This window comes from Carassius carassius, chromosome 37 (genome assembly GCF_963082965.1).
Source record: "Carassius carassius chromosome 37, fCarCar2.1, whole genome shotgun sequence".
Classification (NCBI taxonomy): domain Eukaryota; kingdom Metazoa; phylum Chordata; class Actinopteri; order Cypriniformes; family Cyprinidae; genus Carassius; species Carassius carassius.
Genome location: NC_081791.1, coordinates 17,786,431 through 17,804,088, shown reverse-complemented (window position 1 = coordinate 17,804,088; position 17,658 = coordinate 17,786,431). Strand labels below are relative to the sequence as shown.

General features: G+C 35.9%; 2 protein-coding genes across 2 annotated transcripts; one reads left to right on the top strand and one right to left on the bottom strand.

Moving 5' to 3' along the window:
* Window positions 1-2,323: 2,323 nt before the first annotated feature.
* r3hdml (R3H domain containing-like) lies at window positions 2,324-6,722 on the bottom strand. The gene is made up of 6 exons (XM_059527941.1): window positions 5,655-6,722; window positions 4,409-4,709; window positions 3,250-3,368; window positions 3,009-3,111; window positions 2,703-2,818; window positions 2,324-2,564 (listed from the first exon to the last, which is right to left on the bottom strand). Exons 2-6 carry the CDS (start codon window positions 4,679-4,681, stop codon window positions 2,423-2,425), a joined length of 753 nt encoding a protein of 250 aa, XP_059383924.1. The 5' UTR covers window positions 4,682-4,709; window positions 5,655-6,722; the 3' UTR covers window positions 2,324-2,422.
* Window positions 6,723-15,595: 8,873 nt separating this feature from the next.
* On the top strand, window positions 15,596-17,641 carry fitm2 (fat storage inducing transmembrane protein 2). Its single transcript, XM_059527940.1, has 2 exons — window positions 15,596-15,862; window positions 16,078-17,641. Exons 1-2 carry the CDS (start codon window positions 15,690-15,692, stop codon window positions 16,655-16,657), a joined length of 753 nt encoding a protein of 250 aa, XP_059383923.1. The 5' UTR covers window positions 15,596-15,689; the 3' UTR covers window positions 16,658-17,641.
* Window positions 17,642-17,658: the final 17 nt, after the last annotated feature.

The window sequence follows — 17,658 nt, the reverse complement described above, 5'->3', positions numbered from 1 at the left end:
TTTTTCTCCATTTCTCAAAGTCTGCATCTTTTTAAACTCGTGCCATATTCGGGAATGAATCATTAGGGTAGGAAGAGTTTTGTTTAGTCAAGCACGAGAAATGAAAGGAGTGGAGGGTTTGCACTGACTCATTTAGCAATTTTGATTTGTCTGATTCCCAATACTTCGACAAGAAGTAATCCAAATGTACTGTTTGACAACATGCCTCATATCAGCTTTCATTTCCACTATAATGCAATTATTTGTCTTTAATAGACAGATGGAAGTTCATTGTAACTCTTCTTCATCTTTGCCTTTGTGTTTGAAGCTTAGATACCATTAGACCAATGCCATCCAATTTTAATTTTATACAGCTGGATGCATTCATATGAGGCCATGTGCTTCAGTGAATATGCTGCCACTTTTTCTTAACAGATGCTATGTTAGTTTCAACAGCTTTTCCCATGAATATAATCTGATGCTTTCTGACAGATGTGTAGCGTTACACAAGTCTAATGTTGCTTTCATTTTTAAGCAGCTTCATGGGAAAGTCAAGTGTTTTGAAACTTCAGATTTTTCCCACTTGGAAAGAAACACCTTCACTCTAAATTCTTCATTACCTTTGTGTCCATTTGCCTTATAATACTTCTATACAGCTGCATTATTAAAAAAAAATACTAATAGTAAATATTATTAGTATTATGGTGAAAGGTTATTTAAAGTTCAAATAACTGTTTTCCTTTTTAATATATTTAAAAAAGTAATTTGTGATGACAAAGCTGAATATTTATTTGTACATTTGACTTATAATTAAATACAAAAATACAGTAAAAACATATTGTGAAATATTATTAAAAAATTTTAAACAACCGTTTTCTTTTAAAATATATGTTAAAATATAAATGGAAATACATTCTAATATGCTGATTTGGTGGGGGGAAATAAATAAAACAATGGAAATGTAATTATTATTGATTGTGGAACCTGTGATTCTATCTGATGAATAAAGCAATGAAAGAACACCATTTATTGTTACTTTTAATCAAATTAAAAGTGATGAATAAAAGAAACTTGAATGTGCATATTCAAAAGCCAACACTTTGATCGATGCCCTACTGAACCAAAAAAAAAAAAACTGTAATATACTCATGTTTTCTTATTCAGATGAATGATTTCAATTACCGGTAAAATATTCACTATACAAGAGACTAGAGAAAGTGGCCCAGCACTTCGTTTATGGCTTTAAAAGCCTTTTAGTTTTGGTTTACAGGAGATCCGTCTCTTTTAGATGGATTGAGCACATTAATGAGGCAATAAAAGATGGTTTCATTCTGCTTCTCAATATTGATCCTTGACCAGCTACTCACATACACCTTAATAATATGAATTGTCTCTAATAATATATGATTGAAATTCATAAATGTTTCGTTACTGAATTTATTTTATTTCTTTATTCTTTTACTTACTGGCTATGTCCCTGCTGGGAGGGTGTCGGCAACAGCCTGTCTGTGTTATAAGAGAAAATGTAAATAAAAGGATAGTTTTTATGAGGACAAATGTGTTTACAGTGCAGTCATGTCCTCTGTATGACATGAGTGCAATAGACATTTCAAAAAGATAGTAACTTAGAAACCAATGAACATATGACTTTTCCTAATCTAAAGAAAATTTATTAACTGTACAAAAAGGACAAAATAATAATAATGATGAAAGAACATAAGTGCTTTTCTCCCAATCTGAATTGTCACTGCGATGCAACTTAGTACAAACAAATTATGAGCAAAACAGTGCAAACAGTCCATAGCCTTGAAAAAAACAAAAACAAATGATAAACATTACACAACTTAAAAAGTAATTTTAAAAAATACTAAATTTGACACCTATGGGGTGGTAATAAACAGTAATAGTTGATGCAATTTGACATTTACACATTTAATTACTTGGACATTTTATAGCATTTACCGTATTTTCCGGACTATAAGTCGCACTTTTTTTCATAGTTTGGCTGGTCCTGCGACTTATAGTCAGGTGCGACTTATTTATCAAAATTAATTTGACATGAACCGAGAGAAATGAACCAAGAGAAATGAACCAATAGAAAACATTGCCGTCTCCAGCCGCGAGAGGGCGCTCTATGCTGCTCACTGCTCCTGTAGTCTACACTGAAGACACAGAGCGCCCTCTCGCGGTTGTAGACGGTAATGTTTTCTCTTGGTGCTTGGTTCTAAATGAATGCGACTTATAGTCCAGTGCGACTTATATATGTTTTTTTCCTCATCATGACGTATTTTTGGACTGATGCGACTTATACTCATGTGCGACTTATAGTCCGAAAAATACGGAATAATTTGCATTGTAAAATGTACATTTTAGTGGTTTCTAGACTTAAACTTTAGTTATATATTTATTATAATTTTTAAGAGAAGGGTTTTTTTTTTATCTGTTAGTCTCGAACACCACTTGCATTTCTTCTGGATTTGGATCTGGAGTCACACTGGTTTTTATTGCATGATCCTCCATAACTTGAGGGACACGCAGAGCATGGTTTCCCTGTCTTATATGGAGCCTCTCCAACCCAGTTCCCCCTGAAACAGAAGAAGAACATGTACGTGTTTGGTTATTTTCCCTTTTCTTTCCCCAAATCTGCTTCATAAAATAAACCATTACTTCCTGCATTTTTAAGATTAAGATATTGTATTGATGAATACAGTAAAAATTCTTACTTGATAGAATAGTTGCAAACCAGAAAGGTGGCCTGTTTCCACATACTCCCAAAAACATACATGTTTGAACATCTTCTGATAGCACACCCAATCTTATTGCTGGCCGCCCACACCATCTGAATCAAAAAATCATTGCTAAAATTAATATAATGTCTGAAAAGAGTCTGTATTTAATTAAATATAATACTTTTCATATAAATAGATAATTAAAAAATATTAAAATGTACAATAAAAATGACTTTTTAATATAAATAATGTTATTATATATATAAAATATTCAATATTACATATATTTTGGAGACCCACCTGAGTGTAGTGTGTGCAGACAGAGCCACTGCATCTGTTGGGGTAGGAGAAATAGTGTCTTTCATCATACCAGGATCTTACCAGGTCAATGATCGATCTGTATCTGGAAAATGAAAGAAATATTAACAATCACAGTCAGAATAGAAAGTGTAGATAGGATCCAGAACTAACATGGTTTTTGGATATTCACTCATGCTGATAAATGACTGTCTGTATAGTAGGTTGTTGTAAGGGTCTGTACCTTCCAGAGATGATGGACAGGTTCTGTCCAATGTGTTGCAAATCATGAGGCGGTCCATGATCCCAAATGCACTGAGCAGCCCAGGACTTTGCAGATTTGGCCAGTCTCTCATCCCACAGCTCACAAAGGAGAGAGAGGACAGATAAACAAATCATTAAAAAAAATTCTCACTTAAAAAAGACCCATGCAATCACAGTGACTAGAAAATGTAGGGGATAAGCAACAAAAAGGAAGAAAAATCATCATAAATTTTGTCCATAAAACATGAGGAACAGACATTAATTTACATTTTACATGACAGCTTTACTATGCCATAAAGATGTCTGAATCATGAGAAACTATTCTTTTGAATCAGATATTTGTGATCCTGGACCACAAAACCAGTCATAAGTAGCACAGGTCGATTGGTAGCAATAACCAACAATAACACTGTATGGGTCAAAATTATAGATTTTTCTTTTGTGCCAAAAATCATTAGTATATTAGCTAAGTAAAAATGATGTTCCATGAAGATATTTTATTTTATTTTCCGTCCATGAAGATATTTTGTACATTTCCTTGTATCAAAAATTTATTTTTGATTAGTAACATGCATTGCTAAGAACTTCATTTGGACAACTTTCAAGGTTACTTCACAATATATTTATTTTTAATTTCATTTCATTTATTTATTTTTGCACCCACAGATTACAGATTTTCAAATAGTTTTATCTCGACCAAATATAATTGTCCTATCCTAACATCAATGAAAAGCTTATTTATTCAGCTTTTAGATCATGTATAAATTCACCATTATGACTGGTTTTGTGGTCCAGGGTTCAATTTTAATGAATTAGTTGATTCAATTAAAACTGATCTGAATTTTTCGTTCATAAATCAGACTCGAGTTCAACTAAATGATTCGCTGACCCTTAAATTCACTGAGGTGAAGATTGTTCAATAAACTTTTAATACAAATTTGATTTCACAAACTGTCAGAAGAAATGCTATTTAAAGTCATACAGTCCACTTTTATGAAACGAAAATGTGTATGGTGAACTTCAGACCTTTGGGGTGGGGGGGTGTCATGTTGTGTATGTGATAACCATAAAACATTAGTAGCCTAATGTAAAAAAAAAAAAAAAAAAAAGGTAGTCCCACGGTAATAAAAATGTCCTACCATATATTCCATATTTGCCGCGGGTGGGAAGACCTGTGAGCGCACGCGGTTGTGATAGTCCAGAATGGCCGTCATCTCTTTACTGGAGATGAAGCGTTTCCGCCGCGCTCGAGGCGCGCTGCTGTCGCTTCTGTTCCTCAGCAGGGCCTCCACAGAAACATCTCTGAGATGAAGCAGCTGTGTCGCGCTGCTCACCGCCACAGATGCTGTGCTGCACGGCAGTGTCCACAACGTGGCGGCAAAGAACAGCTGAACGCAGGCCAAACTCATCATCTGCCTTCCGTCTGGTTGGCTACACGTGCTTTATTTGTGGAAAGAGAATTCAGTGTCAACAATCTCTCACTGTATTAGCCAGTAAAATAAGATCAGGAACAGTACAGTGCCTACTCGAGGGTAAGTAGAGTTTAATCCTGCAATTTCTGTAGACCATTTAGACCATAGTAACCGAATAAACATGTCAACATAAAGATATAATAAGCAGATTACTTGTTTTGTTAGCTAAACTTTTGCAGTTGGCCAAAAATTGCCTAAAGTATCCTTTAATGAGATAACATGAGGTAAAGTGATGAAAATAGTGATAAAACTTATTTTTTTTTATTTTTGTGTGACGTTTAAAAGGCAAAAATGATCAAATTGCCACATATAAAGTGCATTTAAATACATTTATATATAATTGTAAGTTACAAATATCATTTATATTTAAAACTAACATTTTTACAATAAAGGTGACATTAGGTTTAATTCAATTCATTTTATTTCCAGACTCAAGGTCCGTTAGCAAGAAGCACACAATACAGACCAAAAAATACATATTAAAAAAGACAGTTACACCAATAATTTCTCATAGAGGACTGATATTGCACTGCAGTAAGCCTAGGATTTGACAACTGCATTATAATATTATTATATCAATTGTCCAGCCTACAAATTTATACATCAGATTTCTCGTTAAAGCAAGGAATGATTGTACTCTTGCCTTACAGAATAAATCACATCTTGTTTTTTCAGCAAGAGTTATACTGCAAAAACTCATGGTTTAAACAAACTGACAGACATTGCACCCAAATGCACTCAATATTCTTTATAGTATACATGTAAACACCTAAACTTTGGAAAAAAGCAGTGCATCAACAACAAATATCTATCAATATACGATATATGAAAATATATATATTTTTTTCTAATTTAATAATTAAAAAAACACACATAATGGCAATTGAAGAGTAAATTTGAGCATATACTGTACTTATGAATGTATTCCTGTAGTCTGAAGAGAGTGGGGGTCTTCAGCTGGAGTGGTCTTCACAGCACATACCTTCAGCAGTGATTCCAGCACTTTAGCACAGCCTGAAGAAGAGCAGCTGAAAAGATCTCCACTTAAACTCTGGCCTTTGCAAACAACATCTCTGACATGTGTGGCAGCGAACTTTAACTGGGCCAACTCTCTAAGGCCATCTGACGTGAAAGAAAAGCCCTTGTCTCTTTTTCTTCCCCCACAGGGATGTTTCTGAGGTTCAGGAAACAACTTAATGGAAGGTTTTGCTTTTTCAGCACACACTCAGTATGGAAGCTCCAAACAGTCATGCTCTCCAATGGGATTTTAAGATTGATGACTTTTCAACGGTTATTGCTCTTCCTTTCCATTACCTTTGTGATTTTCAAATGTTGTTTTACCACTTTTTGGGCAACTCTCACTTCTGAATTTATCATTTATCTTTCATTGAAAACCAAAGATGTAGGACATAGTAACTAAAATACTGTGCATGTAAAGTAATATTCAAAACTGAATTGCCCATGCTTGTTTATAGTGGCTACATTGGACTCTCTTTAAATCATCTGTGCTTATATTGGACATTTGTAATCTTTTTGTGAGCTTAGGTTGGAGCTGCACTTAGCTGTCCTGGCAAAATATTTCAATAAAATAAGTTGAATAAACACTGGCAAGGATTTTATTAAAGTGAGGGAGTTCTTCTACAAATCAAAGGCCAAATTTGAAAGCATAGCCCAGTCAGCTCATTTTTCCGACTGTTTAGGATTCCAGGAAGGACTTGCAATGAGTAATATCTTCAGTCTCTGGGCAGTGCCAATATACACTGCACAACTTTGACTGGCAATAACTACTGAACAGGGTCATCGAGAGCATCGAGTTACAGATTCCGAAGTATTAATGATATGGGGCAATCCTTTGGAAAACAGCAACCTCAGCATAAACTAAATGTCAGTGAAAGGTCAATAATAACATTGTAACAGGACATTATTTTTTTCAGCTAAAGATCTTGTGTTGTTGCTGTGGGCATCCAATAGCGTGGAACAATACCCCTCAAAATGCTACACCAGTGTCTGTCGGTTTGGGCATTTCTGATGCAAAGAGGTGTCCAAAATTATTGTGTTAAATGACAAGTTTTTAGGTGGAAAGACATTGGAAAGACACAATCTTAATTTCAATGAATAATTTAATACACTAATATTAATACAGCCACAATAAAAGGTCTCAAATGACATTTGAAAATTTAATTTAATTCCTGTATATAACAATATCTTATTTAAAGGGATCATATGATGCTTATTTTGTGTATTTGGTATACCAAAATGTGTTGACATGCAACGTCCAAAAAACACATTATTTTATAAATACTGTACATTATTGTAGGTTCTGCTCTGATTTGCTAACTGAACCAGTACATTGTGATTGGCCGAACACCACAAGCACTCTTTGGAAATGTAACGCTCCTTTCCATAATCCTGAGCTTAATCTTTCAAAATAAATGTAAAGACAGTTAATAATATCCGTAGTTTTACCATTAATTCAAGCCCGAAAGAGGAACAGAGTCGCCTGACAGACACAGTGATGAAGCTCGTATGTGTTTGCAGTACACAAGCCAGGGACGGTTAAGACAGCTGACTCCACTGTGTGACCCTCTCTCTCTCTCTCTCTCTCTCTCTCTCTCTCTCTCTCTCTCTCTCACACACACACACACGACGTGCAAAACTGCATTTGAACAGTCAATAGCAAATACTTAAACTAATAACAAATCATACTTAAAGTAGCTGATTCAAAAGCACCAGCTTGTTGTAGCAAAGTCTATGGAAGTAAAATAATGACTTATGTCTTTGAAACAAAAAAGCATGCCGAATAGCACTATCTGAAAAAATAATGCATTGAATTAACAGTTCTTGCATTTTAATGCCTTGTATTTCCAGGGCTTGCATCTTTAGGTCCTGAAATGTAATATAGTTGTTCGTTTAAGCTGTGAATATTTCAATTAAAAATATTTCACACACTTTTTCATAATAAAAAAATCAATAATTCATATTCACGTTCCAGAATTCACTTCCAAAATATTAAATCGGTTAAAAATACGATGTATAATATTCAACAGGCAAATTTCGGTCCATTTTATTTCACTTTCCAAATTCGCTTCCACAAATTCAGTGGTTAAAATTCGGCAGATAATTCGCCCTTTCACATCAGGGAGCTGCAGGAATAGCAGTAGAGCACAGAGGCATGATCTCTATCTACTGTCAGTCGCTCACCAACAGGTGGTGCAAGCGGCTGTTAAATAAGGCCAAAGCAACAGGTGGATTAAGTAATACAGTTACAAAAACTGATCTGCAGAAATTAAGCAAGCGCTAAGTAGAAGTTTTGATTATCGGGGCATGTGGAAAAGCTGATTGTGCGTATGTTTATTTCAACCTCTTTTCTGTTACCAAGTAAGCAGCATTCAAAGGAGATTATTATGGTGTTTTACCCAACGCTGAATTACAGAACTAACATTACATCTAAGGAAGACATATATTGCTTTCGGTTGTTTAGTTTGCCTAACTTTGTGTCATGGCTTGTGAGTCGCTGTGCTGTAATACTGGGGATCCCCTCACGTCACACTCCAGGATTCCCCAATGACGAGTAATGCTTCTCAGTCAAATAATACTGTGATATAAGACCTCAGATCTCAGAATACATTTTATTGATGATTATGCAAACTATATAGACAGTTAAGCAGATGTAAAATATGAACGAACGCTCAAGGTTTCACGCGGTTTCCCTCAGAAATCTGTTAAAGAAAAGAAAACACGTGGCTCAGCGCACTAACAGTGACAGCGATTTAAAGACAAACTCACATCTTACTGATGATGCAAACTATATACAGACAGATGTGGATATGAACGCAAGTTACGGAACAAGAAAAAGTGCATGTTATATATATAAAATAATTTATTTAATTTATTTAAAAAATAATTAATGAATGAATAAGGGGCCATTCACATATCGCGCCTAATAACCCGTGGAAAAGGCTATGTGCGCCGCTTTCTCCTTTTTTCCAAAGTGCTCGGGCAGAAGCGCTCCTGAGGCTAAGCAACAATGACGCGCTCTCTCCATGAAGACGCGGAAATTTCAGCAAAGGATAAATGGATTTGCAGCACAAAAAAAATCGCTTTCAGTAGCTCTGCTACTAAATTTATTTCAAAATGGCAATCCATTCAAAGGAGATTATAATTGTGCTTTACCCAACGCTGAATTACAGAACTAACATTACATCTAAGGAAGACACATATTGCTTTCGGTTGTTTAGTTTGCCTAACTTTGTGTCATGGCTTGTGCGTCGCTGTGCTGTAATACTGGGGATCCCCTCACGTCACACTCCAGAATTCCCCAATGACGAGTAACGCTTCTCAGTCAATTAATACTGTGATATAAGACCTCAGATCTCAGAATAGATTTTATTGAGGATTATGCAAACTATATACAGGCAAGCAAATGGGATCAAAAAGAATCCAATGCGCTGCATTTTCTTTATAATTGATTTCCATTACCACTGGTCTATAAAGTCGACAGTCACACAAGGATATCAATACCATGATTAGTTTTAACAATATGCAACCAATTTATATTAACATAAAAAAATGAGTTAAAAACAATCTAGGTATATTCTGAAAATGTAAACTGAAGAAATTATTGACGTGCTACCTCACCCAAGGGACCGTCTGACAACTCCACTGACTGGGTTAAAAGGTCCAATGTGTTTTAATTAAAATTCTAAATAACACAGTCAAATTCTTAATCTTGTATTTCTCATAGTGATTTTCTACAGGTGAGATTTTGCCAATACCTCCCTTCATATATTTACAGTATACAATCATTTACATATTAAAGATCCCTGGAAAGGGTTTTCATGTTCCAACAGTTGTAGTACATTGCTAGATACAAGACTGACTTACTAGGGATGGGCGTTTTCCACAAATATCACATTCGACTATTTGAGCTCACAAAAAAAAGAATATTCGAATATTCGTTTATTTAAATTAAGTTTAATGAGTCAGACATTTTTCAGCAACATTTGTTTTCGTCATTTTGAACAAGCTTACACACAATAAGCTTGAACATTACACATCGTGTTTTGTAGCTGAAAACCTTTAACAATGCGTGCAAACAAATAAAAGTACAGATTAAAAGCAAAAAAATAATAATAAGTGAACAAAGAAAAAACGTAAAGCAGCCTGCAGCAATTAGGCTATTGTACACTTAACTTTTAAACTGTCAGCAAATCTTTTTTTCTTTTTTTCTATTCTTTCAAATGTTCTTGTTAAGAAATACGGGCATGTAAACATGATTGGGGGAAAGTCGGCTCCTTAGTCTGTTAACAATAAGGCCAGCCGCGGAGAAAACGCGCTCTGACGGCACAGACGTTGTCGGGACTCACAAATAACGGTGTGCTAAGCGAATAAGTTTTGTGAAGCGCTTCGTGTTTTCGTTTACCACTGAATTGGATCCTCATCTGGTGGAATACATGGAATACATGGCTCCAGCAAGAACTGTTCCCACTCGTCTCGGCTGGACTCTCTGTAATCATCGCTGAAGTACTGGCTCAGCCTTTTCCAGCCTTTTCCTACGAGTTGTTATTGCATCCTCTTCATCGTTGGTGACGGCGGCTGCATCCGCACCACTTGCATCAAGGAAAATGTTCTGATAATGTTCAAATAAAGTTTTTTTTCTTAATTCTCTCATGTTTTCATCGAGAAACCTGAGATGTTTGTGCCGAGGGTCTAGGGCAGACGCGAGAAGAGGAGTTTTCACTGTATTCTCCAAGTTAGCGGTGTTTATTCGTTGCATGAGAGATGCTGCAACAATGTTCTTGAATTCGGTCACTTTCTGTGATTCTCCACGGCATATTTGAAGTACTGTAGAAGACCGCAGTTCTTAGGGGGCGTTCACTTATCGCGTCTTTTGCATGCTCAAGTTCGTTATTTCCAATGTAGGCGCACGGTATGCGCGCTCATAATGGAAGCGACGCGGTCGCGATGCGCACGCGGTGCGACGCGCCCGTTTTTTCCAGGCGCGTCTGAACAGCATCGAGTTAAAAACATCTCAACTTTCAGAATGCCGCAAGCGCACCGCGGGTCATGTGACAAGAACTAAACATTCAGCTTCATCCTTTCCCGTAACAACGTTGAAAGCTCAGCCAAGATGAAGTAACTGCTGATCATAGCTGCTTACTTGGTAACAGCAAAGAGGTTGAAATAAACATACGCACAATCAGCTTTTCCACATGCCCCGATAATCAAAACTTCTACTTAGCGCTTGCTTAATTTCTGCAGATCAGTTTTTGTAACTGTATTACTTAATCCACCTGTTGCTTTGGCCTTTTTAACAGCCGCTTGCACCACCTGTTGGTGAGCGACTGACAGTAGATAGAGATCATGCCTCTGTGCTCTACTGCTATTCCTGCAGCTCCCGGATGTGAAAGGGCGAATTATCTGCCGAATTTTAACCACTGAATTTGTGGAAGCGAATTTGGAAAGTGAAATAAAACGGACCGAAATTTGCCTGTTGAATATTATACATCGTATTTTTAACCGATTTAATATTTTGGAAGTGAATTCTGGAACGTGAATATGAATTATTGATTTTTTAATTATGAAAAGGTGTGTGAAATATTTTTAATTGAAATATTCACAGCTTAAATGAACAACTATATAAAATTTCAGGACCTAACAATGCAAGCCCTGGAAATTCAAGGCATTAAAATGCAAGAACTGTTAATTCAATGCATTATTTTTCAGTTAGTGCTATTCAGCATGCTTTTTTGTTTCAAAGACATAAGTCATTATTTTGCTTCCATAAAAGTCAGAATGTCCTCCACTCATAGGTTCACGAAACAGTCGTTCATAAAATATGTTGCTGTTCTGTTGTAAGTTATCTTAAAGATTCCTAAATGCATCTACTTTTGGAAGACCAAATAAAGTGCTTTTGCTTTCACCAAGATACACACAGCATCTGCCTGACATGGCTGCTTCAACACTAACAGTGGTTACTGAAACCACGGCTTCTTTCTTCGTGTGAACATTTGGGCAGCATTACGCAAATATTTCCATATAGTGATGTAGATATATGGGGGGGGGGGGGGGGGGGGCAGAGACTAAGAATAAAACCAAAGAATATCTCCTTGGTTTTGAGCGTTTAGTCTTTGCAACTTCAGGGATCTTATCTTTGCACAATCTGCTTGTAATACTCCAAAGAGAAAGGAAAACTTGAGATCGCATCATATGATCCCTTTAAACAATAAATCCACCAAAAACAGTCACAGCCTGCAACTCAGAACCATTGGCTACCGTGCAGGGTTTTGCGCCAGTTATTTGCATAGAATTAATGTCTTTTACGCTCTGTCTGCACTTGCTCCATGCCACTGTCAGTCTCACAAACCACTGTGCGAATGTCATTCTTCTAATAGCAAAGTCCAGTTTTTGCTAATAGTCAAAAGTAAAAGAACAGAAAAAGATATTACACTTCTAAATGACAATACTTTAGAATTCCAGATGGTTTTTGGCTGATGTAACATAAAGCCAAAGTACTGAATACAGTTTTAGAAGCAAAATAGTGGAAATAAAATCAACATTCATTTAAAAATATAATAAAGTAGCCTAAAAGCCTTTAATTTAGCTTTCTAACTTTTCATTCAGTGTGTACCTGTATAGTTAAGACTTGGCATCCTCAAAGAAAACTTAAAAAACTCTAAAAAGTAAGCAGTCATCCTAAAACTGCCACGGTTAGCAGGGTCAAAGTTCAGCGAAAGGCCTGTTTGGAAGTCTTTCTGTTGACTTACTATATAGGCAAAAAAGCTGCGACTTGTTCTTTAGACAAACAGATGATGTGACTTCCTAAGATACGTAATGTTGCAACCTTTACGGTTTTGCAAGTTTGGTCATGCCATTGATGAGACGCATATTGTAAACATCTTTCCGTGGTTCAAATGTTTGACAGTTTTATGTGCTAATATGATGAATGCAGAACTCGAAGCTACAGTGAGCCCTTGTGGAGTGTAGCATTTAAAAATAGCTACAGGCATGTCTCTGTCAATTCTATCACATACTTAATAGTGCTGTCATCACACATCAAAGGAGGTGATGAATGTTGAGCAGAGATGTCAAATGAAAAATTCAGTGCATGTAAGCAGCCCTGAAAAACATTAAAGGTATAACCAGCTATAGCTTACTTTAAGCTTAATTCCTCCATGGTTACCTTGACTACATCTCGTTCATGCTTCTCATCTACAAGGCTGAAGTGTCCTTGTGCATTGTGGGATTGAACGAGAGGGAAAAAGTGACTTAAAAAGGTGCACAGCTGTGTCATTATCTCCTCCACAGCAATGGAAAGGGCAGTCAGGTCTTTCTGTGTACGAATCACGTCATTTAGCATAAATCCAGGGTTTCCCTTTCCCTACTGCCACTCCATTTCTCATGTCAGCAGTCCAAACTTTGTTTTGGCAGCCCCGAAAACGAATCTGCTAAGTGATGTAGCTGTTCATGGTGATGGATGGGTTTGAAGGGAATAGAGACGATGGGTCTGTTCTGACCATTGGTTACTGGAATTAAAAAGAAATCACAACACACAGTTTCTCATTACACATTAAATTACCACTAACATATTTACAGCAGATTAACTAATTATGCAGATACAAACTTATACTGGCAGACACTGGATTAAAGCAATGCATATGTTTTGCATTCGCTACAAGTTTAGCTACAGGAAACTATGGGTTTATTTCAAAACTAATTAGCAGTCATAGCAGAAACATATTATCTATGTTAAACCTGTGAGCAAATCACAGATAATATAAGAAAAACATAAGAATTCCTAACATGAATGAGAAAAGAAATAATTTGAATAATGCCCAAAGTGTAGTTCGGTTATAGATCAAATTGTTATGTACTCCTATCATTACAGGGATAGTCGCAACAATTTAAATTCTGTCATCATTTACTTCATTTCTTTGCTGAACACAAAATAATATATTCTAAAGAATGGTTTGCCCATACAATGAAAATCAAAGCTGTGTAAAACAACACTGTACCCCATTCTCTGTCAGTGTATATCTTGTGTGTGTGTATGTGTGTGTGTGTGTGTAAATGGTATCCTCTATGTAATGGGGTCCAAATGCCCCCATAAAACATGAAATCCAGTGTGTGTATGTGTGTTCCACATATGAAAAGAAAGTCATACAGGTTTAAAACAACATGAGAAAGTTTTCATTTTGGGGTGGACTATCCCCTTTAAGAGTTTGTGAGACTTTACCCAATATCGACCAATTATATTTGTCTCATATGTGGGGTTCTCAATGGTTTCATTTGTATAAAGCACGTATGATGTCAAGCTGTAACAGTTCAGATTTACTGTCAGGAATGCTCTGAGGAAGAGCAGACACAGCCATAACTCAGTGAGGCCCCCTTCTGTGAGACAGTGTGAAATGGGTCAGGCTTGGGTGGAACACTTCTAGACAACCAGGCCACAAACAATCTATCTTCCTCTAATATGACATCATCTTGTCTAGACACTTACAAAAGGGTGGTATCTGAAGGGAGTAGAAAAAAAAGTTTGTGTAATCATCTATGTGTTATTACTGTTTTAATGTTAAATTTGCTCAGTTGCTTTATTCAGAAACACACACATACACACAATTAAATGAAATCTCATGCAAATATTTAAATTAATATCTAGGGTATAAATATTTTGAACAATTGTACATTTATAGCTTTTTATATTATGTTTAAATCTAACCACTTCAGCATACTCTTAAAACCCTTTAGTTTTTATATGATTTTAAATAATAAATCTTAAATTAATAGAAAAATTAATTTGGTTTAGGTTCTCCCATAAAATATGTTTTTGTCACACATTTTTAGTTCTGTTCAGATCTCTAGTTCATTAAAATCATGTACGTTTATTCTCTTGACGATTCATAATTGCATCCAAGAGTGTCCAAACTGGATTTAATGATTGAAATAAGGGTCTAAATGCACCTGTACTGTTTCCAGTTGTAATTGCTTCAGAGATTTCCAAATGATTTTTAAATCCATGGCAATCACTTTTAAAACACCAGTATTTAACATCCTGTCAGACTGCTCTGTCTGGCACAATATGAGGAAACGAGAGTGGAGAGTCAGCCTAGCCAAATGGCACAAATACTTGGAAACATTGCCTTTGAATAAATACACTCTTGCCAATATTGAGTGCAACAAGAGCAAGCCTGTGGAACTTTCCAAGTTAATTTCTTAAATCATTCCAAACGTATTATTTTAAAACATTATTGAGAATAGAAAACTGAACATTGTCTGTTCTCTCAAGTGCATCTGTAGATATTTGGGTTCGAAAACAGAGCACATCAAGAATGTGTGCAAAAATGTATTTAATGGGAAGATGTGTTAATTCTTATGTGACAATTTTAAAGTGTCTTTTAGGCTACATTTTTTTCTTTAAAAAAATAAAATAAAAGTAGAGGTTTTTCGTGACTATGTTATAGTGCCACCTATTGGACAGAGAACGCCTAGACCGAGACAAAATTGCTATTAAAGGATACTCACCCATTCTACAAAGTTTTTTTTTATGTAAATATATTTTGATATGTTTTAAAAGAACTATATTTTTTCAAACCGTCCTTATTTAACCAAACATATATTCTGCCGTTTCTGCCATAATCTTATGCAACGACGAAAGATTTTACTTTTCGTGATGATTAATGATGACAGCAGCAACTCACCCGCTACTAGAAGGAAGGTTTTGCTCATGCATATTAATCAGACAGCGCCGACGTGTTCAGTAACCTTCCTATAACGGACGTCTCACTCTTGGATATTTAATGAGGAAATGGCGACGTTTTTTAGTAGTCCTCCAATGGCGAATGCTTGCTCATGAATATTAATCGATAACCCGTCACCAGATTAGGATTCGTAGTAGCGTGATGGTTACTGTTTCCGCATTCAAACACACACAGCAAGCACGCAGAACAACATGGCTGCAGTAGGCAGCTTAGTGAACAGTTTGACTTCTCTTTGGAGACAGCAGTGTGCCCGTACTTGTTTACCGCATTTGTTCGTTTGTATTTCGTTTACAGGATCGATTTTGAAACAGGCGGGCCTTGTGCCGGAGAGCTACTTCAGTAACAGCAGAAATGTTTTAAATCTGTGAGTAGAAGTATACTGTATCAACCTGACCTATAGTTAATAAAACAATGTAAAACTAATTTATTTTAGCTAATATCGATAATATGTTATATAAATGGAATAGCCTTTAAACGATATTAAAAAGCAATGCTTGTTGACATTAACAACTTGCTATGACATTGATGTTTGTCTCCAAAGTCATTTAATTGTTTTCACTTAATTTTTTTAACTTTCAGATATTTTGTGAAAGTTTCTTGGGGATGGACCATTGTTCTACTTCTGCCTTTCATCTTTTACTCCAACCTTTACAATAGAAGCCACACATTTATGTTGAGGCGTCTGACGTCATTACTGGTGGCAACATTCATCTGGTACACCTGCACTGGGACTTTTTTCTACATTGAAGATATTACCGGTTCGTGCTATGCGTCAGACAACAAGCAAGTTATTCATGGTGAGATTACCACAAAGGTGGCGTGCAGGAAGGCCGGATTCATCTGGGAAGGATTTGACATATCGGGACACTCCTTCATCTTGACTTACTCTTCCCTTGTGATTGTGGAGGAAATGGTGCCAATGTTACACATACAACAGAGTCACAGAAACATCTGTCTTGATTGTCTTTATATAGCACTCAATGCGATTGTGGCTATCTGGATATGGATGTTCGGATGCACTTCTGTGTATTTCCATGATATTATTGACAAGGTTATAGGGACGCTGTGTGGGATATTAGGGTGGTACTTGACTTACGTTGTTTGGTACCCAATGCCTTTTTCTCCAGGTCTCCCTCCACAGCAAAAACAACATGCTTAGTGTGAGAACTAAATGCTACCAGTGCACTACAACAAGCTTCACATATCTTTTGTGAGATCAATGACAGGTTACCCATCCAAGTGAGTCGGCCAGAAGCTGGTGTTCCTAAAATGACAATCTGTAATCTGAGAGGTCACATCTGACCCTTATTGTTGCCTTGAAACATTTTGTGGCTTCAGACAGAGCTGGAATAGTAAACCTGACAATAAATATAGCTTATACAGTAGTCTGCTGCTGCTTTCTGTAATAAAAATTTAACCATCAGCTGAGCTGCTTTTTTTACAGTAACAGTTGCTCATGACACTAATATTTTAAATATTTGTAATTGGCCTATATATTGGTTTTAAACAAAAACATGAAATCTGAAAAATGAGGTCGGAGAATTATTGTGTGATGCATTTGTGTATATTATATATTTGCATTGTGTTTTAGTAGGACTATTTTATGTGCTCTTTTGTTCACTCATCATACATGCCATTGTTAGATTAGTCGTTTGTAGTTGTTGTTATTCCTCATGTCACTGATGAATGTTAAGAGTAATCAGTTTGTCAAAGGAAAACTGACACCACCTATTCTTAGAAACCCTAAAGGAACTAAAATATACTGTTTATAATATTATAAGACTGGATTGATGCTTGAGCGATACAGTCAAATAAATATTTGTCTGATTAGAAGTATTTCTTACTGGTTTGAGGATCAATGCAAATTAAATAGATGTAAATTAATTCTAAAATACAAACGGTGGGACATGCTGGTCATGGAGAACAAATCCATTAGTCACGTCATGTGTCAATTAAACATGACTTTAGACAATTATCATTGCAATTATGCTTAATACATCAGTATTCCAAAGAAAGCAAAACGCAACATGTTTTTATGTTGAGATATTGTACTGTATGACAGAGTTCTTGTTAGTATAACACATCACTGAGGTTTTTTTTTTATTCGTTATGGTGTTTGAATGAATAAATAGCTTTGAATTGAGGACCTCTAGATGTTTT

Excerpts from the sequence above, each read along its gene's own strand:
- fitm2 (XM_059527940.1), top strand. The coding sequence starts at position 15,690 with ATGGCTGCAGTAGGCAGCTTAGTGAACAGTTTGACTTCTCTTTGGAGA. Across the intron at positions 15,863-16,077 it reads AGCAGAAATGTTTTAAATCT|ATATTTTGTGAAAGTTTCTT; the intron begins GTGAGTAGAAGT and ends TTTAACTTTCAG.
- r3hdml (XM_059527941.1), bottom strand. The coding sequence starts at position 4,681 with ATGATGAGTTTGGCCTGCGTTCAGCTGTTCTTTGCCGCCACGTTGTGG. Across the intron at positions 3,112-3,249 it reads CTGTCCATCATCTCTGGAAG|ATACAGATCGATCATTGACC; the intron begins GTACAGACCCTT and ends TTCATTTTCCAG. Across the intron at positions 2,565-2,702 it reads GTTTGCAACTATTCTATCAA|GGGGAACTGGGTTGGAGAGG; the intron begins GTAAGAATTTTT and ends CTTCTGTTTCAG.